The sequence below is a fragment of the Lithobates pipiens genome, unplaced genomic scaffold (assembly GCF_037356315.1).
Source record: "Lithobates pipiens isolate NorthernLeopardFrog02 unplaced genomic scaffold, aLitPip1_a1.2 Scaffold_8, whole genome shotgun sequence".
Classification (NCBI taxonomy): domain Eukaryota; kingdom Metazoa; phylum Chordata; class Amphibia; order Anura; family Ranidae; genus Lithobates; species Lithobates pipiens.
The window spans coordinates 507,102,785-507,126,760 of record NW_027507903.1 but is presented as its reverse complement, the minus strand read 5'-3'; the positions used below and the strand labels follow the sequence as shown (position 1 = coordinate 507,126,760).

The 23,976-nt window shown below is 43.3% G+C and overlaps 1 protein-coding gene across 5 annotated transcripts in view; it reads right to left on the bottom strand.

Annotated features, from left to right (window-relative positions):
• The window catches only part of DNM1L (dynamin 1 like), a 98,973-nt gene that overhangs the window by 56,220 nt on the left and 18,777 nt on the right, over positions 1 to 23,976 (bottom strand). For 3 of the 5 annotated variants that reach the window (XM_077469324.1, XM_077469327.1, XM_077469329.1), the window contains exons 2-5: positions 20,576 to 20,723; positions 17,854 to 17,886; positions 6,654 to 6,700; positions 5,419 to 5,490 (exon numbers count right to left, since the gene is read on the bottom strand). In XM_077469324.1, the coding sequence (XP_077325450.1) occupies positions 5,419 to 5,490; positions 6,654 to 6,700; positions 17,854 to 17,886; positions 20,576 to 20,723 (300 nt within the window). The remainder of the gene's footprint in view (positions 1 to 5,418; positions 5,491 to 6,653; positions 6,701 to 17,853; positions 17,887 to 20,575; positions 20,724 to 23,976) is intronic. The other 2 variants (XM_077469325.1, XM_077469328.1) reach the window with 1 other exon arrangement.

Here is a 23,976-nt window from a genome sequence, read left to right as displayed (position 1 = left end):
TTAAATCACATCTTCGGACAGGTAATGACTAACATCTGCGCAAGACACGTCTACCTCAGTCTTCCGCTTCAATTCGTTAACCACTTGTCATATGAAGCTTCAATGAAAAAGGATTTAAGTCCAGCTGTCCGGAATCATTTGCTTTATCACATCGCAAGGCAGTTGTTGCCCGCTCAATACTGCTTACTCATGTTTCAAAATCTCCAACACCATTTTAGTTTGCAATCACATGACCGTCTGTAACGCTTCTTCTGAAAGTGAAGACTAGTGATCTAGTGTTCAAGCATGGCTGCAGTTTTCTGTAGCTTGTGGAGATACTGTCGCTGGACAGCCCATGGGAAATCTGCATATCACAGGGAAGGGATGTGGGCAAAGGACCCCATATACTGCAGTCCAGAAGATGGATTCTGGACCGAGCACGTCACTGCAAAATTTAGGCAAGTATTCTGGCCTGTTAGATTTTTTTTTGTGTTTGTATTGAGAATTTCTCAGAGCTCAGAGAAATGTTCAGCTAAAATCAATTTGTTTTTTTTTGTTTTTTTTTGTTTTTTTTTAACACTAAAGTAAACAAATTGATTTTAGCTGAACATTTCTCTGAGCTCTGGAGAAATTCTCAATACAAAAATAAATAAATTGTTAGCCAAGGTAAAGAATATCCAGATACAGTACACCGATCCCAGGTGTATACACCCTGGATTGGTGTAGTGTGAAGGGTGCTACACTCATGTTTTTGCGTTTAAAATGTATGGTTGTAAACATGTGATGCATGTTATTTTTACCAATAAAAATACTTATAATTTCAATCAGTTTTGTAGGTAGACCTTGGGTAGGAAGACAGTCCATTCTTCCCATTTTTTTTCCAGTGACTAGTGGGGGTTGTCTTTGGATTCCCCTAGTGATTTAATAGGATGATGGTACCCCTCCATTTTCCCCTTTTTTGTCTGATTATATACTAGAGAGCATGGATGCCTCTGCCTTTGGGAATCATGCTTGCAACTCAGTTGCTTGCAATGCCTCATGGGATTCGTTGATCTGCAACAGCCGGAGAGCCAAAGGGTGGTCACCTATGCTATAGAGCAGTGGTCATCAACCCTGTCCTCAGGGCCCACTAACAGGCCAGGTTTTATGCATTACCGTCTACCTTGTAGAACTTGGTCGCCGCCTTACACACCTGAGCAACAGACGCTTGGTGTCGGAAGGCCCAAGACGTTCCGATTGCTCTTGTAGAATGGGCCGTGACTGGAAAGGGGGGCACATGCCCCTTCAAGACGTAGGTTTGTACTACAATCTGTCTGATCCACCTGGAAATGGTGGCCGACGAGACCGCCATGCCTTTCTTTGGACCAGCCACCGAAACAAACAGTGAATCTGACTTCCGAAAGGGGGCTGTGGCAGACAAGTACACCTTCAGAGCCCCAACCACATCGAAAGTGTGAAGGGCCACCTCCTTGGGGTGCGTCGGTTAAGGACACAATGATGGTAATACAACGTCTTCATTGATATGAAAAGCCGAAACCACCTTTGGTAGAAAGGACGGTTGTGGACGCAACACCACCTTATCGCTGTGGATGACCAGATAAGGAGACTTGCATGACAAGACAGCCAATTCCGAAACCCTCCTGGCCGATGTGATGGCCACTAGAAAAGACCACTTTCTGTGAAAGTGTCAACAAGGTAATCACCCTGATATTCTCAAACGGCGGCTTCTGAAGCACCAACACCACCAGGTTCAAATCCCACGGAGGACGCACCAGAGGGACTACATGTCTCACCCCCTGAACAAAAAGGTACTCCCTAATGAGTGAGACGCCAGGGGTTGCTGGAAAAAGACAGCCAGAGCTGAAATTTGCCCCTTGATGGTGCTCCACGCCAACTTCTGGTCTACACCTTGCTGAAGAAATAGCAGGATACTGGATATAGAGAAAGAGCGCAGATGCCACCCTTTCTCCTCACACATGGAGATATAGGCCTTCCAAGTACGATGGTATATCTTCCTGGAAGAAGATTTCTACGCCCTCAACAGTTTGAATCACTGAGTACGACAGACCCCGGTTCCTCAACACCTGGCTTTCAACAGCCATGCCGTTAAAGCCAGCGATGGTAAAGCAGGGTAAAAGATTGGACCTTGAGATAGGAGGTCCTCTCGCAATGGCAGTCGCCAGGGAGCGTCTGCCACCAGACGCACCAGGTCTGCATACCAGGGCCGCTGAGGCCAATCTGGGGCAACCAGGATTACTGGGATCCCTTCGGCTTCCACTCTGTGCAGCAGGCGTGGCAACGGTTTTAGTGGCGTGTCTGGCGCATCTGCCCACAGATCTCTGGTCCTGGACACGAATCTTGGTACCTTCCGATTGAGACGGGAGGCCAATAGATCCACATCTGGTGTGCCCCGCCGCAGGCACAGCAGCCTGAATATCTCCAGATGCAATGTCCATTCACCTGGGTCCAGCATCTGTCGACTCAGATAGTAAGCCTGCCAATTTTCCACCCCGGGATGTAAACGGCCGACACGTGTCGCTCTGCCCACCGAAGTATGTGAGCGACCTCCCGAGCAGCGGCTGAGCTTCTTGTTCCCCCTTGGTGATTCATGTACGCCACAGCTGTGGCATTGTCTGACTGTATCCTGATCGGACGCCCTTGAAGACCCATCGACCATGTGTGGAGGCACAGCCTGATCGCTCTCAATTCGAGCAGATTGATCGGCAACTTGGATTTCTCCACTGACCAGAGGCCCTAAGCCGACTGAATCCCCATCACTCCACCCCAACCAGCGTCCGTAGTGATCACCATCCATGTCAGAGGAAGGAACGATTTTCCGGACTGAATCACCCGGGACCTCAACCACCAGATCAGGGAGTCCTTGACTGATTGACTCACCTGGATCTACCGATCCAGGGACAACGGAGATTTGTCCCACTTCGTCAAAATCTCCTTCTGCAGGACTCTGGTGTGGAACTGGGCATAAGGTACCGCCTCAAAGGAAGCTGCTATGAGCCCCAGCACTCGCATGCAAAAGAGGAGCGACAACCACTTGTGGCTCAGCAGCAGATTGACCGCCGATCTGAGAGTCATCAATTTGTCTGATGAGAGAAAAACTCTCGCTGCCCTGGAGTCTAATAGTAACCCCAGGTACTCCAGATGCTGAGTCGGTACTACCATTGACTTCTTTAGGTTCAACGGCCACCCAAATTCTTGCAGGGTCTGCAAGGTGATCACCACATCCTCCTCTAATTCTGAGGCAGATGATGCTCTCAGGAGGTGATCGTCTAGGTAACACACGATCGCGATCCCACGTTGTCTCAGCAATACCAATACTGGAGCCAGTACTTTGGTAAAGACTCGGGGGGCTGATGCCAGGCCAAAAGGAAGAGCCACAAACTGGTAGTTTGCTTCCCAACTACCCCAGTGGGGACAGCGCCGATCTTGATTTTGATATATATTTGCATTTTAAAGAGAAAATGGACCGCAGGCGCACTAGGGATACACAATTTAAAAATGTATCTGTTTGCTGCAATCTAGTGTAGAAATATCACTATGTGAGTCAATCTGATTTGTATGTATATATAACGAGGGTTGCGCTAGCTACTTTTTATTATAATACCGTGCTTCCAAAGACATGTTTGAATAATAAAAAAATAAATATAAAATCTGAACCCTGCGATTCAAATTATAAACCTATGAATGTGTTAGTACTACCACAAAATATTTAAATAAAAAAAAAAAAAAAAAAAAAGAAGGTATATTGGTACCACTGCAGGGTATGCCTGTCAACCAGGTCACCAACCTCTGCACTGGTATCAAGTACTTAAAAAGATGTATATTATGCTGCAAAATATATGAAAAAGTAATATAAATATTCTTAATCAAACCACAATGACTAAAGTGCTCAATCCCCCCCCCCCCCCCACCACCTATACAGGCTGCTATAAATATCTTAAAAAATGAATAGGAAACAACCCCCGACAATGTGACAAAAGTGCTTTTTGTAAACCACATATTGTATAAACCAAATTATAACACAGTATAATATTAATATCACAAATACATTAATTCCTCCTATAAAAAAAGTGCATAGTGCATAAATATGAGCAATCCCTTCAGTGCCAGCGACTTTCTCAACAGTGCTTCTGTCCCAACTTAAAGTGCTTAATAAAATCACCGACCAAGCGCTTGCCGCCTGAACCCCATATAATTAGGAAGAAGGGCTGGGACATATTCCGGAAGAACCACAGGTCACCACTGAAGGCTGTAAGCGGAGGGAGAGGTAGATTTGTTTCCCATTTCCACATGCATAGCTGGACAAGCTTGGTGCCGGCCGGGGTACTGGCTTATGTGAGTGCACATCTGATTGTTTTTAAACAAATTTTTAATAAATTTGCATTTACTTGCTACACTATGATGGTCCTTTGTATATCTCTATGAGTCAACTAGCACGAGAGGTTTTTATTTTCCGTGTGGAGAAACTGTTGATGTGATCAGTGAAGGAGTGGTTATCCTTAAAATGAACCAAAGGTGAAAGCATAGACTAGGTCTGGTGAGTGGACATTCTAGTCAGTGGTGGTAGAAGCACTTGGTCGGTGATTTTATTAAGCACTTTAAGTTGGGACAGAAGCACTGTCGGAACTGAAGGGACTGCTCATATTTACGCACTTTTTTATAGGAGGAATTCATGCATTTGTGGTTTACAAAAAGCACTTTTTGTCACATTGTCTGGGTTGTTTCCTGTTGATCATTTTTTAAGATATTTATAGCAATCCTGTATAGTTGGGGGGATTTGAGCACTTTAGTCATTGTGGTGTGATTAAGATTATTTATATTCATTTTCATATATTTTGCAGCATAATATACATCTTTTCAAGTATGGCAGCAATCATCCATGCCAAGAGAGTTTTAAAACAAACTCTGGACCCGTGTGAGAGGAAAAAAAAAAAAAACCATTGCGAGTACAAAATATAATTCTAATGCTTTGCTAGGAGTTCCCTGAACAAAGTCGATTCCTTCAACAGCCAACAGGCTAAAGACCGTTTTATAAGTTTCCGGTTTGATCTTCCTCATATAAACAGAAAATAAAAAGAGTCTTGCTTCAGCTGGTGAAAAAGGAAGTAAATTATCTTGGCATGCAATCAGCTCTCTGAATGCCTGTCAAATAAAAATGGTTAGCTTACAGTCCTGTTTACACCATGCTTTTGCTTGGTGCTTCGATGAGAATTTTGTGGGTTAGCTTTGGTGAGGCTTCAAGCGAACTTTGCCATAGACTTCCACGGAGGCTTTGAAGAACCACTAACTTGACATGGGGTATAACTTTTGAAGCAAAGCCAAAAGTTATACCTCACAAAGCCTATCCGATGCCTTGTTTTGAAGCAAGTGTAAAACTATCCATCAGTTTGTGTTGAAGCCGAAGTGTAAATGAGCTCTTACTTTGTTGTTTCCAGAAATTCTTTCAGTTTCATTCTCGATCTCTTGCCGGATTTCATCAAAGTCTGTGTATATCTGAAATGAGAGTGGACATTAATTCCACATTACAGATGAAGTATAAAGTACATAGCGCAGAACACAAAAATCTTCACTTCCTGTCCCATAGCTAAACATGAAGTAAAATCCCTGCAAATTAAGAGAATCTCTTCGGGCCCCAAGTTCACCAGAACTAGAGTCCTCATTGGAAGATTTCCCCTCTATTACTTTACTGGGGACAAACCAAAATTTGTGATAATGATAAACCGGACAAAAAGACCGAGGGTAAATCTCCCTAACCGGGACAGACACAGCAAAAAAAACCGACAGGTGTTCCAATCCCTCGACGCTCTATCCAAAAGAGAAAAAAAAAAAAAAAAAAAAAGGAAGGACAGAAAGATCTGTGCTTCCTGCTAATCAGGAACACAGATCTCTCTGTTCTGATCTCTGTGTTCGGTCGAGTCCATCCCCCACACAGAGAACACATTTAACACAACCAATCAATATATGCCAAAAAATGGCCTGGTCAGTAAGGGGGTAAAACCATCCGGGGCTGAAGTGTTTAAGTTGCCTAGGTGACAAAGCTAATAAAGCAAGACGCTACAGTAAATAAGGATGTATTCCTCTAAAAATGATATATACACATATACCAACACAGAGAAACAGATGTTCGTTTCAAATATCAGCAGAGTATTTTTGAAACAGTGGCCATGAAGAGAAAAACTGTCCCTCAAGAAAGAAAACTGCAGCTTAAAAAGAAACGCTTATTTGTTTACTGTTCTGGGTATAGTAAAAAGAAACTTGTTGTGCTTCTCATAAAGAGTCATCATAGCTATATGACTATGTAACAATACCAGATTTCACCAGCAGGTGATGCTGCAGGAGAAATTAGGTGTTTGATCCTTGTAGACCCTGCAGATGCACTACTGACATTTTTTTCTGTGAGAAGTACCTTGCGAGACAATTTAAACTTAAAGACTTTTTGTAATTAGTCTTTGCAGATTTACAATCTTTTTCTTGCCAGTCATGTCACCCATAGGTTACACCATCCTACAATAAAAAAGTTCAGGTATATTTCAGAGGTGAACAAATGACTTTAGAATTAAAGACTCCAAAAGATGCTTTTAAAGCTAAAATTGAACCTAAGCTTTTTCTCCTCTCCTTTCACCCCCCCCCCCCCCTCCCCCCACAAATCAGCATACCTTGTTCTTTGTATGTAGGAATTTACCCCATTCTTCAGCATCCACTCCTGGAACAAAAACAAACATAGTGAACAAAACAATCTACTGCATCCTCACATATAGTTAGTATGATGGGCTTTTCAAATTAAAGATGGGTTACTGCAAACTTAAAATAAAAAAGGTCATAAGTTACATGAAATGGTATGAACTGCTGCAAAGCCCCTCTTTATAGTACAATTCTAAAGCTAGCCTATGATTGTCTACATGTTGGAGCATATATAGGGATATATGAAGGGCACGTATGCCTGCACGGAGCCCATTCCTCCTTAAGCCCCCGTTCACACCGCTGCGACTGGTCATGTGATTTAACAGTTCCAAATCGCACCCCATTGACGGCAATGGAACTGTTCAAATTGCTACGACTTATGTCACAGTGACTTTGAAAAAGGTTCCTGTACTACTTTTTGCCAATTTCATTGTGGCCTGAATAGACTTCTGATGTATGAAGTTGCAATTAAATCGGCAGTGCAAATCACACTGATGTACAGCTTTGAAATTCTTGCTGAAGTAGCGCAATTTCAATGCCGAACCTGTGTGAACAGGGGCTAAAGGTGCAGGAATACACTAGAAGCCCAGCACAGCACAATGGCGGCTGAGGCGTCCACTGTGTCTCCATGCCAAATCTATCTGGCTAAACAAAAACAGCATCTGCCCCAGTATACAAGTAGCTTTTAAAGCAGAGTTCCAGCTTAAAAAAAAAAAAAAAAAAAAAAAAAAAAAAGGTCAGCAGCTACAAACACTGCAGCTGCTGACTTTTAATAAGGACACTTACCTATCCAGGGAGCCCATCGGATCAGGTGCAGGCGCCACCATACCAACCAAGGGAAACCGGCAGTGGAGCCTTCACTGCCGGTTTCCAACTGCGCATGCGCGAGTCTCTTCCTGAATGGCCCGTCATCTTCTGGGACACAAAGGGTTTTTAGCGCCCATCAACTTTGTGAGAATGAGTCCTAAGGGTGCCGCTGCTGAACACAAGGGCTCATTCACAAGTGCAGCAGGCGCTGCTGCTCCTCTGAAAAGCAATCTCAGTGTGGTTGACAGGTAGTGGAGGAGGAAATGGGTTGCCTCCTCACCACCTACCGCAATTAAGAGGTTTAAATCAAATGTGATAAGAAAGCACTGCCCGGTGATCTTTGACTTCTCCCATGTTGTTCAGGTAGATCTCCACCTCATTACGGATTGCCTACCTCTGCTAGATGCTAAATCTCTGGATATTCCCATCTGTAGTGACAGTGTATATTACAGACATTTATTAGACGTCATATTTGTCCAGGTGAACATTTAATATTTTAAAATAAAAAGATCAGGTGGCAGCAATCGATTTGAGATATAAAGTGTTAATTGCTTAGTTAACCAAATCCAGTGATGATCGCTCAGTCTGCTGGCACTTGATTGTGGTCCCGCGAGCTGGAAAATCTATTTTGCAGGGTGAGGCAGAGTGTCCTTGTTGCGTACCAGTGACAGTGTGAATGAAGTTGGACTGACCTTTTGTCACAAGTTGGTGAAGGTGGCTGGGGTCAGTCACATATGCATGTCCTTGGATGCAGAATTTGGGATTTTGTGTTACATATACGAAAGCAGTGCATTTTTTACACACCTCTGTGAATGCCTCCATTGAAAACAATGCAACTGCATTCAGATCCATAAACAGTTGTAAATGTTTGCAGGGAATTACCCAACAACTGGGTGGCCTGACCTAGGCAGTGGAATATCTCAGCGAGCAGAAATAACCATAAAGCATTTCACCTTAATCCATTTCAAATATATTACCCCTCAAAAAGTCCAAACTAAATTTTTACATCCATTTCTTGTATTTGCGACCTAGCTGTATCCCAAAGACCCTGCCGGAGGACCCTCCCTACCACAGACCCCAATTAATAATTTCATTCTACAAATAACTGGACAATCTAGATTAGAGGTCGACCGATATTTGATGTTTTTTTTAATTAATAGGCATCGGCCGATTGTGCTGTTAAAAAAGGCCGATGATTTATTCAGCGCGACTTGCAAATGACTTCTGTAATACAAGTCAATGCAAGATGCCTGAAGACATCAGTGAAGCCAGTTGTCTCTCTGGGCAGTCTGCCAAGAAAAGATCAAAGAGATACAATGTTTACACTTCTGAATGAGTTCAACTCAGTGTGTAGAAGTTCAGTTTAACCATTTAAAGACTAAATCTTTTTTGACACTTGCTTACAAATAAAAATCCTGTATTTTCTGCTAGAAATTCACTTAGAACCCCCAAAACACACACATTTTTTATTTTTTTTTCCTTTAGCAGAGATCCTAGGGAATATTATAGCGGTTGTTTCAAACGCAATTTGTTTGGAAAAAATACACCGATTTAAAAATAAAACCGCAAAGTTAGCCCATTTTTTTTCATCCAAAAGTTTTGATGTTTTTGTGTATTTAATATATTTATTTAATTTATTAATTTTTTTATCTAAATTATACATACAAGTGAACTGATTGGATGTTTGTTTTGTTTAATAAATGTTTAAATGTAAGACATTTTCTCTATCACTTAAGGCTGCTTTCACACTGGAGCGGGCAGGTGTTGATGGTAAACGCTGCCAGTTTTAGCGGCGCTTTACTGTAATTTTAGCGGCGCTATTTGTCTGCTAGCGGGGCACTTATAATCCAGCTAGCGGCCGAGGAAGGGGTTAAATGTTCCCGTGAAGCGCCGCTGACCAATCGCATTGCAGGTGCTTCGGCAGCGGTGCCCATTCATTTCAATGGGCAGGAGTGGTATACACCACTCCAAAGATGCTGACTTTTAACATCCTGCCAGCGCATCACCTCAGTGTGAAAGCACTCGGGGTTTCCACACAGACTGCAGGGGAGCTGTTTTGCAGGCACTTTATAGGCGCTATTTTTAGCCCAAAAGCGCCTGAAAAACGCCCCAGTGTGAAAGGGGTCTAACCGTTAGATTTTATGAGATGAAGGGGAAAAATAAATAAATAAAATCGACCTAACATATCAGCCCAAAAAAAATTGGCATCATATATCGGCCATCTGCCGTGGCGATTTCTAAATATCGGTATCGGCATCAGCCAGAGAAAACCCCATATCGGTCGACCTCTAATCTGCACCCTGCAAGCCAAGAAAAGCAACTACCAAGAACTGAAAACAACAATTTTGCGTAATTATGGTCATTAACCACTTGCCGACTGGCTCCTGTACATATACATCAGCACTTTGAAGAGGGATATCTCGGTAACGGCAGCAGCTGCTGCCACAACCGAGATATCAATCTTTTCAGGAGCCGGTCATGTTAACGATAATGGTGATCTCTGCAGCGAGATCACCGTTATCGGCGGCAGGAGAGGGAGCAGCCCCCCTCTCCCGCACCCTGCGCCGCTTACCGGAGCTGTCGGAGGAGGCGATCGGGTCCTCTCGGTGCCTGGGTATGGAGACGAGCGAGGCTAAGATGGCCCCCACCCGTCTCCATACCATAGGAGGGGGGAAGCGGCAATAAAACATCACTTCCGCCCATAGCTATTAACCACTTGTCGACTGCTGTCGGCATATATATGTCAGCAGTATATGCAGCGAGCTCCGTAACCGCGGGACCTGCGGACTATCGCCACGGGGATACCTGCGATCGTGTCACGGAAATCAAGAACGGGGAGACGCCAATGTAAACAGCATCTCCCCGTTCTGCCTAATGACAGGACACTGAGTCTGCTCCCTGTCATCGGAAGCAGCGATCAATGTCCACGTCACACAAGCCCATCCCCCAGGACACACTTAACCTCTCCCCACCCCCTAGTGGTTAACCCCTTCACTACCAGTGACATTTTTACAGTAACCAATGCAATTTTAAAGCATTGATCGCTGTATTAATGCCAATGGTCCCAAAAATGTGTCATAATTGTCCGATGTGTCTGCCATAATGTCCCAGTCACGATAAAATGTTTTTTTTTTTTTTTTATAAAAATGCCATAAAACTATCCCCTATTTTGTAGACGCTATATCTTTTGCGCAAACCAAACGCTTATTTTTTATTTATTTTTTTAACCCAAAATATGTAAAAATACGTATCTGCCTAAACTGAGGGAAAAAAATATTTTTTTTATTATATATTTTTGGGGGATATTTATCATAGCAAAAAATAATGCGTTTGTTTCAAAATGGTCGCTATTTTTTTTTGTTTCTAGCGCAAAAAATTAAAACCACAGGAGTGATCAAATACCACCAAAAGAAAGCTCTATTTGTGGGGGGGGGGGTGCCAATTTTGTTCGGGAGCTACGTTGCATGACCGCGCAATTGTCAGTTTGAGTGACAGTACCGAATCGCAAAAAGTGCTCTGGTCAGGAAGGGGTTGAAGTGGTTAAAGGCACATTTTTTCAAAGTAATTTTTTCAAATGTCAATTTTTTTATTTTGCATTTTAGTCCAAATATGAGATCTGAGGACTTTTTGACCCCAGATCTAATATTTAAGAGGACCTGCCATGCTTTTTTTCTATTACAAGGGACACGAACGCATACGTGAGTAGCGCCTGCCTATGAAAATGGTGGTCAAACCACACATGAGGTATCGCCGCGATCGGTAGAGCGACAGCAATAATTCTAGCCCTAGACCTCCTCCGTAAACGCAAAACTTGCAACCAGTAGAATTTTTAAAACGTCTCCGATGGAGATTTTTGAGAGTAAAAGTTTGATGCCATTCCACGAGCGACCGTAATTTTGAAGCGCAACATGTTGGGTATCAATTTACGCAGCGTAACATTATCTTTCACAATATATAAAAAATAAAAGAATTGTATTAACTTTACTGTTGTCCTATTTTTTTTTATTCAAAAAAGTGAATTTTTCCCAAAAAAAGTGCGCTTGTAAGACCGCTATGCAAATTACGGTGTGAAAAAGTATTGCAATGACACTCATATATATATATATATATTTCTAGCAAAAAATTAAAAATAAATCTGTTTTAAACATGTAAATACCTAAATTCATACCAAAACGAGGCTAGTCCTTAACCACTTGCCGACCGCCTCACGCCGATGTACGTCGGCAGAATGGCACGGGCAGGCATAAGCACGTACATGTACGTGCTTTGCCTCCCGCGGGTCGGGGGCCCGATCGGGCCCCCGCCCGGTGCCTGCGGCGGTCGGTTTTCGTTCGGGAGCGATCCCGGACGAGGGGACGGCCATTCATTCATGGCCACCCCCTCGCGATCGCTCCCGACGAATGGAAATCCCCGGTGACATCACTTCCTCTCCTGTAATGTAAACACAGGAGAGGAAGTGATGTATTCTCTCCTCCGTGTCGGTATTTTTCGTTCCGACACGGAGGAGAGCGGATCAGTGAGTTGCACCAACACATCCCACACACAGTAGAACATGCCAGGCACACTCACACCCCCCCTTTACCCCCCGATCACCCCCCCAATTACCCCTGCCCCCCAGTCACAGTGACACCAATGTCATTTTTTTTTTTTTTTTTTTTTTTTTTTTTGCATTGGTGTCATTTGTGACTGTAATAACTGTTAGGGCAGTTAGGGTTAGCCCCCTTTAGTTCTAATGTACCCCCCCAATAAAGGTTTAACCCCGTGATCACCCCCCGTCCCCAGTGTCACTAAGGCTGGGTTCACATTGCAGCGGTTTATGAGAACGAATGTGATTCGCACCGCACTGCAGTGCAAATCACATCCGATCTCTGTGCGATTCGAGTTCAGCCATTCGCCGCACCCGCCGCACCCGCCACACCCGCCGCACCCGCCGCAAATTCGCACGGGACCCTTTTTTTGGCCCGCAGCAGAATCGGATCGCATGGGTGTTCACACCATGCGATCCGAGTTTGCAGATCGCACTGCGATATGCGAACTGATCTGGGGGTGTCAGTAACATTTCACTGACACTCCCAGCAGTTCGCATAGGGCAGTGTGAACTGCCGCCGGGAGGCATGCGATGCGGGAACCCGCCGCGGATTCGCGGCGTTTCCGCATCGCTCCAGTGTGAACCCAGCCTAATAAGCGATCATTTTTCTGATCGCCGTATTAGTGTCACAGGTGACGCTAGTTAGGCAGGTAGGTATTTAGGTTCGCCGCAGCTTTTTATAGCGCCAGGGACCCCCATATACTACCGCATAAAGCCCCCTGATTGCCCCCTAGTTAACCCTTTCACCAGTGATCACCATATAACTGTTACAGGTGACGCTGGTTGGTTAGTTATTTTTTTATAGTTTCAGGGCACCCGCCATTTATTACCTAATAAAGGTTTAACCCCCTGATCACCCGGCAGGTGTCATTTGTGACTAATAACTGTTAGGGCAGTTAGGGTTAGCCCCCTTTAGTTCTAAGGTACCCCCCTAACCCCCCCAATAAAGGTTTAACCCCGTGATCACCCCCCGTCGCCAGTGTCACTAAGGCTGGGTTCACATTGCAGCGGTTTATGAGAACGGATGTGATTCGCACCGCACTGCAGTGCAAATCACATCCGATCTCTGTGCGATTCGAGTTCAGCTATACAGATAGTATGGCTGAATTCGTGTCGCACCCGCCGCACCCGCCGCAAACTCGCACGGGACCCTTTTTTTGGTCCGCAGCAGAATCGGATCGCATGGGTGTTCACACCATGCGATCCAAGTTTGCAGATCGCACTGCGATATGCGAACTGATCTGGGGGTGTCATTAACATTTCACTGACACTCCCAGCAGTTCGCATAGGGCAGTGTGAACTGCCGCCGGGAGGCATGCGATGCGGGAACCCGCCGCGCATTCGTGGCGTTCCCGCATCGCTCCAGTGTGAACCCAGCCTAATAAGCGATCGTTTTTCTGATCGCTGTATTAGTGTCACAGGTGACGCTAGTTAGGCAGGTAGGTATTTAGGTTCGCCGCAGCTTTTTATAGCGCCAGGGACCCCCATATACTACCGCATAAAGCCCCCTGATTGCCCCCTAGTTAACCCTTTCACCAGTGATCACCATATAACTGTTACAGGTGACGCTGGTTGGTTAGTTATTTTTTTATAGTTTCAGGGCACCCGCCATTTATTACCTAGTCTCACTAGTGTACCCCTAAATTTAGGGGTGTCTACTTTCTAAAATGGGGTCATTTGGGGGGGGGGGTTTGTGCCATCTTGGCATTTTATGGCCTTCAAAACTGTAACGCCCTTAGAAAGCCTGAAGGCGGTGCTTGGTTTTCGGGGCCCCGTACGCGGCTAGGCTCCCAAAAAGTCCCACATATGTGGTATCCCCGTACTCAGGAGAAGCAGCAGAATTTATTTTGGGGTGTCATTTCACATATGCCCATGGCATGCATGAGCAATATATCATTTAGTGACAACTTTGTGAAAAAAAAAAAAAAAAAAAAAAAAGTTTGTAATTTTCCCGCAACTTGTGGCAAAATATAAAATATTCCATGGACTCAACATGCCTCTCAGCAAATAGCTTGGGGTGTCTACTTTCTAAAATGGGGTCATTTGTGGGGGTTTTGTGCCATCTTGGCATTTTATGGCCTTCAAAACTGTAATAGGTAGTGAGGCGTGAAATCAAAAATTTACGCCCTTAGAAAGCCTGAAGGCGGTGCTTGGTTTTCGGGGCCCTGTACGCGGCTAGGCTCCCAAAAAGTCCCACATATGTGGTATCCCCGTACTCAGGAGAAGCAGCAGAATTTATTTTGGGGTGTCATTTCACATACGCCCATAGCATGTGTGAGCAATATATCATTTAGTGACAACTTTGTGTAAAAAAAAAAAAAAAAAATTTTTTTTTTGTCATTATTCAATCGCTTGAGGCAAAAAAATAAAATATTCAATGGGCTCAACATGCCTCTTATCAATTTCCTTAGGGGGTCTACTTTCCAAAATGGGGTCATTTGGGGGGGTTTTGTACTGCCCTGTCATTTTAGCACCTCAAGAAATGAGATAGACAGTCGTAAACTAAAAGCTGCGTAAATTCCAGAAAACGTACCTTAGTTTGTAGATGTGACAACTTTTGCGCAAACCAATAAATATACAATTATTGACTTTTTTTTTACCAAAGACATGTGGCTGAATACATTTTGGCCTAAATGTATGACTAAAATTGAGTTTATTGGATTTTTCTAATAACAAAAAGTAGAAAATATCATTTTTTTTCAAAATTTGCGGTCTTTTTACGTTTATATCGCAAAAAATAAAAATCGCAGAGGCAATCAAATACCATCAAAAGAAAGCTCTATTTGTGGGAAGAAAAGGACGCAAATTTTGTTTGGGTACAACATTGCATGACCGCGCAATTACCAGTTAAAGCAGCGCAGTGCCAAAGTGTAAAAAGACCTCTGGTCATTTACCAGCAAAATGGTCCGGTCTGAAAGTGGTTAAGTGGTTAAGCCTGGATGTCACATTAGCAAAAGGAAGAAGAAGAAGAAAAAAAAAAAAAGCGACTCCGGCTGCACGCTTCTCAACAACCTCACCATTCCTCTATGCAGATTACCAGGGAAACATACAAAAACAGAGGCCCAACACCTCCATCAGAGGCAGCACACAAGTAGTACATGTGACGTTTTATACACAGAAACATTGTATGAGTCATACGGTGTCCATACAACAAGCCTGAAGCATTTTCCTTTTCTAATAAGCCAAGTCACAGGCAGACTTAGCATCATCTGTGTACACTGACAGCTAGAGAGATCTGTGTATTCCCTCAGCCATCACTGACATCCAGCACTAGACAGCTGCCAATGCACTGCTTGCCTTCCATAAATGGGAAGACCGCAATAGATGTTGGATGATGGTGCCGTTCGTTCACAAACCTTTCCCCATTTCTTAAAATCTGACAGCATTATCAGCCACGTTACAACTAAAAGAAGCCCAATCTGGACTAAGGCTGGCCACACACTTCTCAACAGCCCTACAGGGAAAGTTCCCATGCTGTTTCAGTTAAACCACATAAATCTAAAAAGTGTATGGCTAACCTACGCCAAAACCCCATTCCCTTCTTTCATACATCTTCAAACTGCTGCAGACTGGTAGTTTAGAAATTGGCCAAACACACACTAGCAGAACTACCTGTTGTAAATACTGGATGTGCTATGCACTCCCTTATCCTGCTCCTCGCTTTGCATCTGCTGGAAACTCCCAACAGTCAAAATTACAGCCGGGAGTTGCAGTGTAAAGACATCAGCTGTCTTTACACTGCAAAAAAAAAAAGAAAAAAAAAAGAAAAAAGGGGACTGTCTTACAGTGTTTAACCACATCCCGCCCAGCCTATAGCAGAATGATGGCCAGGCGGTGGTTTAGTTATTCTGACTGGGCATCATATGATGTCCAGGAGGATAACATGTCTGTGCTCGCCCGCAGCGCAGCGATTGCTGGTGCTGGTACTCTGACACACTGCATCTCTGATCATGGCAAGGAACCTCTGATGGAGGCGCCTTACCACGTGATCAAACACAGCGGATCACAGCGTTAACCAGGAAGTGCCGGTAAATGGCTTTCCTCGGTTCGCACTGAAAAGGAGAGCCAATCAGCAGCTCTCCCTGTTGGGTGGGTGGGTCAGTGATGACCCCCCCCCCCCCCCATCTGAGGTGCCCATTCAGCAATGCCTGTCAGTAGATCCTCATCAGTGCTGCCTATCCAGTAGCATTTGTTGCCTCATCAGTGCCACCTCATCATTGAAGGAGAAAACATTTTATAACTGAAACAAAGAAACCTTTTTTTACTCAAATTTTTTAGTTTTTTTTGCTGAACAAAGGAAAAAAAAATAAATAAAAAAAAACGCAGAGGTGAATCAAATACCACCAAAAGCAAGCTCTATTTGTAGGAAGAAAATGATAAAAATTTTGTTTGGGTACAGTGTTGCATGACCACGCAATTGTCATTCAAAGTGCGACAGCACAAATTGCTGAAAATTGTCCTGGCCGGGGGTAGGAGGGGGAAGCAGTGTCCAGTATTGGAGTGGTCAAGCCCTGTTCAGGAGGTGAGACTGAGATACTAAGTAAAAATTCACTCACAAACAGTGGATCGCGACTTCAATGTTAGGCTCCTGCACACACTGCCTACAGCTCTGTGCCCATGCCTCTGTACATGTTGTCAGTATCAGAGCTGCAGGAAGTGTCTATGGATTGCGTGGATGCTGATTAGCACGCTCACAGTCTATTGAAACTACAAGTCTGTCTGCAATGCTGGAAGATGGGACCTGTAGTTTATGCATTTACAGTTCCCAGTGAATAAGTGACACAATTTTAAATGAGACCACGTCTGTGGGAAGAGGAACCCTTGCTCACTGTTACAGGAAAGGACAGGCCAAGGGGGTCTGCTTTAACAAGTTATACCCCAAATACAGATGCAACATGTTCAAAAGGTGAACCTATCCTTCAGAGCATGCAGTGGGGAGGCAATACAGCCAGCGTCAGTTTCCCAAGCCAATAGTTTGGCTCAGTTCCTACCAATAGTTTGTTTTCTAGATACTACCAATTGTCAATCCTACGCATACGTGAGGTTACTGGCAGAACACGTCCTGCTGGGACCTGAGAACAGGCTAAGCAAACACTAATAAATATACCTGAAAAAGAGCAGTATTCTGGAAGAACAAAAGAAAAATTTGAGTAAAATTGAGACAGAATTGTTTTAAATAAAGGAAAGAGCAGAACTAAAACATGAAAAATGACTCGGTAACAAGCAAGCCAATGCACAATATAAACCTGCAGCCAATGTGATAAACAATGATTTGCAAATAAAGATTACATATACAACCCAAGAACAGGAATCGTAAGAAATAATAAAAAAAATATATAAAACAGCACCTCCATCCAATGCATTTATTTTTATTTTATTTTGGGTGAAGCGTGGCAGGATCTGGTCACCTTTCAGGTCTTAAGCAGCAGTGAAAAACAGATCTCCCCAAACACTCAAAAGATGTGTAGACAGGTCTGGGTTTTTCATATATTACTAGGAGTATACACCAATGGAAACCCCATAATAGTATGTGTGACCATTAGGGGACACCTTCACTGCAGTCTAGACCCAACAGAACATCAAACCCTACCATGCTCCACCAACTAATGAATTATTTGCACTGGGAGGTGGAAACTGTGCCCATTGCAGCTGAGAAGGGACTACAAGTGCCAACAGGTCAATGAGCAGAAAGACAACCAATGTTCTAGAGAGAAGTCTGCAGGGGAAGTGAAAGCTCATGCGAGTAGGAGGAGGAAAGGAATGGTGTGCAAACAGGAGACCTTTGAGTCTTGGATTTTTCCAGGCGTCCATTTCTGGGGTTGATAAAGGGAGAAAGAAGTAGAGGAAAAAAAGTAGAGAATTAGTGGCAAGACGATCTCCTGTCCTATAAACGGTAATTCATCATAGAGGCAGCCATTTTGTGTCCTAAATGAATATTTCTAAGAGAAGCGTTCCTGGTTTTAGGTGGAGGCTTTTTCCATGCTATATATTTATATACACATGCTACCCCCTTCCGAGTGCACGTTAACATTCCAACCTAGTAAGGTCATTCAATTAGAACACTTAGCAAAAGCACCAAATCTTGCAAGCTTAAAGCACAACTCCAGACCAAAATGAAAGTACCGAATGTTAATCTTGTCAGGAATTCTTACCTAAACGTGTTTAATTTTGTATCTGAATATGTTGTGATAGCAGCCTGCTGTAATCCCTGCACAGCAGCACTAGTCTGGCTTTAACATATTGTACAGTGCAATTTGTTGGGACGGAAGGAAGGGCACATGGGTGACCTCATCAGTGTGGTACTGCTCATTCACAGGCAGAGGTGGGTCCAGAGCAAGGCTGCATTGCTTAAAGCAGAAGTCTTGTGGGGGGGGGGGGGGACTTCTTTTGCAAGGCAATATCCTAAATGTGTAGTATGCACTGCATACTAGCACATTATGGGAAACTTACCTTAAAATTAAGCCCTCCAGTGGCGCGCTGACACCGCTGCGGGCGCTTCCATCTTCACCCGGATCTTCCTTCCGGGTTTGAGGACTCTGGCCACCTGACAGGACGAGCAGGGGTGAGGTTACTCCCAAAGATGCACGTGGGAGACTTGGTCACGGCACACAGCCCTGAAGGAAAGGCACAGATATGCTGTTCCTTTAGCGCGGGTGACGGCACCAGCTGCTGCTCGCCTGAATATCTTTATTATAAAAACTTACCTGTAGGTAAAAATCGCAAAATGGCAATTTACTACCACCTTAAAGCGAACCCAAATGACAAAAAAAAAAAAAAAAAAAAAAATGAATGCACAAATTTCATCGGCAACCATACCAAAAAAAGCTATGAAAAAAATGATTGTTCATCTGCTCATAGGTAGGGATTTTTTTTTTCTAATATTTAAAAATGAAGGAGGAGTGCCAGGTTCACTCTTAAGGGACCAGTGAGCCCAACCTCAGTGCCAAAAGGCAAATTAGAAAATGCACTGCCACTTAACCATAAGCTCACACAGGGCTCCCACTAATTTTTTTCCTTTCCAGCTGCATTAGCCAACAGTCTCCTGGGATATGTAGAATACTGAAGCAAAAAGCTTTCCCTTGGCCTTCAGAAGAACAATATGCTCCATCTTACCAGAGGATTTAAATTGTCTACTGGCAGTTCCTTCACGATTCCCGAACTGACCACAAGACGGCACTTACTGGAAGAGGAAGTTATGTTTTCTTCACAGCAGTGACCTCTGACCATCATGCAGCAAAATAACACGAAAACCCAATCAGGAAGCTGTGATCTTCTTACACTGCTATTCCCATCCTCTAAAAACAGATCAGGCTGGGAACGGTGGTAGTCGGGGAAACACTCCATCAGTATATATATGTCAATGGAGGCAAAGCACACAGATCTCTGTATAATCATCTGTTCACAATGCTTACAAAAACAAAATGGCATAAATGAGGTTTCTCCCCAAGGATGCTCGGCATTAAAACAATCAGGTGAGAGCACAATTCTGAGAATAAAGATAAAACTAGAATAGTTTAGTTTGTTTAGTATTTAGTAAGAAGTTTGTGCCCAGAGTCAATTATACAGGATTTATAGCTCCAACAATTTGTGCAGTGTTATTCAATATTTAAAAGGCAAACTCCACTCACAAAAGGCAAGCAATATTTAGTTGAATAATCCACTAGCTACCTGGCTGAGATGCCAAAGCTAACAGGAGATGAGGCGTCTCCACCCCTGCCCACCCAGCTAACAGCTAAACTCTGCATAATTCACACCATGGAAAATCCATCAAGGAAGAATGAGCTCATTATCTGGCTTATGTTGGTTACAGTTAGCCAGAAATGAGAAATTGAATGTGGATTTGTGGCCACTGGAATCTAAAATTTATGAAGCCAGCATGTCAGTCAACTTGAAAACTGCTATGCAAATGAATACAAAAGCTGGGTGGAGTTGTGCTTTATTTACATGACGTTTTAATATCTGTTAAAGTAGAATTCCACCCAAAAATATAACCCCCGTTATAAGTGCTGGTGACTCCGACATGCCATATTTGGCATTTTGGGGGGGGGGGGGGGGGGGGGGGAACCCAGCTCCCACTGCCTCCCCTGGCGACGGAAGTTCACCTCTCCACCCTCCCTCCTTACAATGTTTTGGGACACGTCACAGGTCCCAGAAGATTGCCCGGCCATTCACAGCGCGCAGTTAGAATGTCGGCGCCGCAGAGAGGAGGGGGGGAGAGGAGCGAGGCTTCGGGCACCTGCATTGCTGGACAGGCAAGTGTCTGATTATTAAAAGTCACCAGCTACACTTTAGCTGCTGACTTTTAAAATGGGCGGAACCCTGCTTTAAGCACTTTCATGAAACCAATATAATACAAACCAGGCTGCATGTAAGCAAGTCCATCAATGATGGTTCCAAAGCACCTTCTTACCCCATCCATTATATTGGGGAAAAAAAATTTAAAATGACATAACTCAGGACGCAATTTTATTAAAAACACTTATATGAAATGTTGTTGATTACCATTGTCTTCTCCTGAGGTTTTTCGGTGGTCATCTGCTGACACGTGGACTAGCTGCAGGATTAAGGGTCTTCTGGTCACTATACCAGTGCCTCTGGGAAGCAGATCCCGACCAACCAAACTTTCCAATACAGAGCTCTTCCCGCTGCTCTGTAGAAGAAATAACAGACAGGATGAAGAAAAATAAGACAGAAGCTAAATGCTGCTTGTCAAAAATACACAGGATATTGTTGCAGTAGTATACGAGTATCATAGAACTATAATGGGCATAAAAATAGCGTTTTCTAGATTACTCTGTAGCTTTATCCTAAATCCTGTTAAAGTTTTTGTGCAGAAAACAGGCATAAACCTGTACATAAATAGCCAAACCTGCATGCTAAGATATTATTTGTGTAAGCTTTAGCATTAAGGAACGTGGTTTGGCTAAGCAAATTCTTCCTACCTATTGTGTGTGCACAATGCCAACAGGCTGGACTGGGCACAAAATCTTACATTTTAAGTAGCTTGAAGGTCATCTTTTGTAAAAATACACACACATACATAATATATATATATATATATATATATATATATATATATATATATATATATATATAATATATATATATATATATATATATATATATATATATATATATATATATATATATATATATATATATATATAGCATTAATAAATCATTTTTGACCATGGAGCCTGCCATGTATCACACCCACAATCAGTAGATCAGAGATGCAATTGTCAAGGTCCTGCAGACAGTCCTGACAGCTAGCTGTCTGTACCTCCATACATGCAGCCAGTTACTTAACTGCAGAGGTGTTGGAGAACTCCCCAAATTTAAAATTGTGTATGAAAATAGAGCTTGTTTAACCACTTCAGCTCCGGACCAATAAACACCTTAAGGACCAGAGGTCTTTTTGCAATTTCGCACTGCGCTGCTTTAACTGGTAATTGCGCGGTCATGCAATATTGCACCCAAACGAAATTTGCGTCCTTTTCTTCCCACAAATAGAGCTTTCTTTTGATGGTATTTGAGTGCCTCTGCGATTTTTTTTTTTTGCGATATAAATGGAAAAAGAGCGAAAATTTTGAAAAAAAAAAGATATTTTCTTCTTTTTGTTATAAGAAAAATCGAATAAACTAAATTTTAGTCATACATTGAGGGCAAAATTTATTCAGCCACATGTCTTTAGTAAAAAAAATGTCAATAAGCGTATATTTTTTGGTTTGCGCAAAAGTTATAGCGTCTACAAACTAGAGTACATTTTCTGGAATTTACACAGCTTTTAATTTATGACTGCCGATCTCATTTCTTGAGGTGCTAAAATGGCAGGGCAGTACAAATCCCCCCCAAATGACCCAATTTTGGAAAGTAGACACCCCAAGGAAATTGCTGATGGGTATGTTGAGCCCATTGAATATTTATTTTTTTTGTCCTAAGGGATTGAATAATGACAAAAAAAAAAAAAAAAAAAAAAATTTTTTTTACAAAAAGTTGTCACTAAATGATATATTGCTCACACATGCCATGGTTATATGTGGAATTGCACCCCAAAATATATTCCGCTACTTCTCCCGAGTATGGGGATACCACTTGTGTGGGGCTTTTTGGGAGTCTAGTCGCGCACGGCACCCCGAAAACCAATCACCACCTTCAGGATTTCTAAGGGTGCAAATTTTTGATTTAACTCCTCACTACCTATCACAGTTTCGAAGGCCATAAAATGCCAAAATAGCACAAAACCCCCTCAAATGACCCCATTTTGGAAAGTAGACACCCCAAGCTATTTACTGAGAGGCATGTTGAGTCCATGGAATATTTTATATTTTGCCAAAAGTTGCGGGAATATTACAAACTTTTTTTTTTTTGCACAAAGTTGTCACTAAATGATATATTGCTCACACATGCTATGGGCATATGTGAAATGACACCCCAAAATAAACTCTGCTGCTTTTCCTGAGTACGGGGATACCACATGTGTGGGACTTTTTGGGAGTCTAGTCGCGCACGGCACCCCGAAAACCAATCACCACCTTCAGGATTTCTAAGGGTGCAAATTTTTGATTTAACTCCTCACTACCTATCACAGTTTCGAAGGCCATAAAATGCCAAAATAGCACAAAACCCCCTCAAATGACCCCATTTTGGAAAGTAGACACCCCAAGCTATTTACTGAGAGGCATGTTGAGTCCATGGAATATTTTATATTTTGCCAAAAGTTGCGGGAATATTACAAACTTTTTTTTTTTGCACAAAGTTGTCACTAAATGATATATTGCTCACACATGCTATGGGCAGAAGTCAAATTACACCCCAAAATAAATTCTGTTGCTTCTCCTGAGTACGGGGATACCACATGTGGGGGACTTTTTGGGAGCCTAGCCACGTACGGGACCCCGAAAACCAAGCACTGCCTTCCGGATTTAAATATAAAATCGCTGCAGTTATGTGTTTAGTGTTTTGTAAGTGACAGTGATCGATCGATACTGCACTTGGGTGGGCTGGGCAGAGGGGCAAAACGCAGGTGCTAGCAGGTATCTGGGCTGATCCCGCTAACAATGCGTTTTTTTGGAACCCTAAACTGCTGGGGACGCTAGTATAGATCTGATCAGATCAGATATTGATCTGTTCAGATTCTATAGCACTACGGGAGGTGTATGCTTTGCGTGTGGGTGTTAGCGGTACTGGCACTAACCTAGCGCTGCCTGGGGCGACGCAGACCCTGACCCTAAAACCTAATTGATATCACCCGCCGGGTGATCAGGGGGTTAAACCTTTATTGGGTAATAAATGGTGGGTGCCCTGATGCTATAAAAAACAAACTAACCAGAGTCACCCGTAACACTTATACGGTGATCAGTGGTGAAAGGGTTAACTAGGGGCAATCAGGGGGTTCAAATTTTTATTAGGTAGTATATGGGGGTCCCTGGCGCTATATAAAAACCTGACGGGGAACCTAAATAACTAACTGGCTAACCAGCGTCACCAGTGACACTTATACTGTGATCGCTGGTGAAAGGGGGTGAAAGGGTTAACTAGCAGCAATCAGGGGGTTAAAACCATTATTGGGTAGTATATCGGGGTACCTAGCGCTATAAAAACCTGGAGGTGAACCTAAAAAAATAACTAGCTACCTAGCGACACTGATGCAGCGTTCAGAAAAATTATCGCTTAGTGACACTGGCAAAAGGGGGTGAAAGGGTTAACTAGCGGAAATCAGGGGGTTAAAACCATTATTGGGTAGTATATCGGGGTACCTAGCGCTATAAAAAACCTGGCGGTGAACCTAAAAAAATAACTAGCTACCTAGCGACTGTAGCGACACTAATGCAGCGATCAGAAAAACGATCGCTTAGTGACACTGGCAAAAGGGGGTGAAAGGGTTAACTAGCGGCAATCAG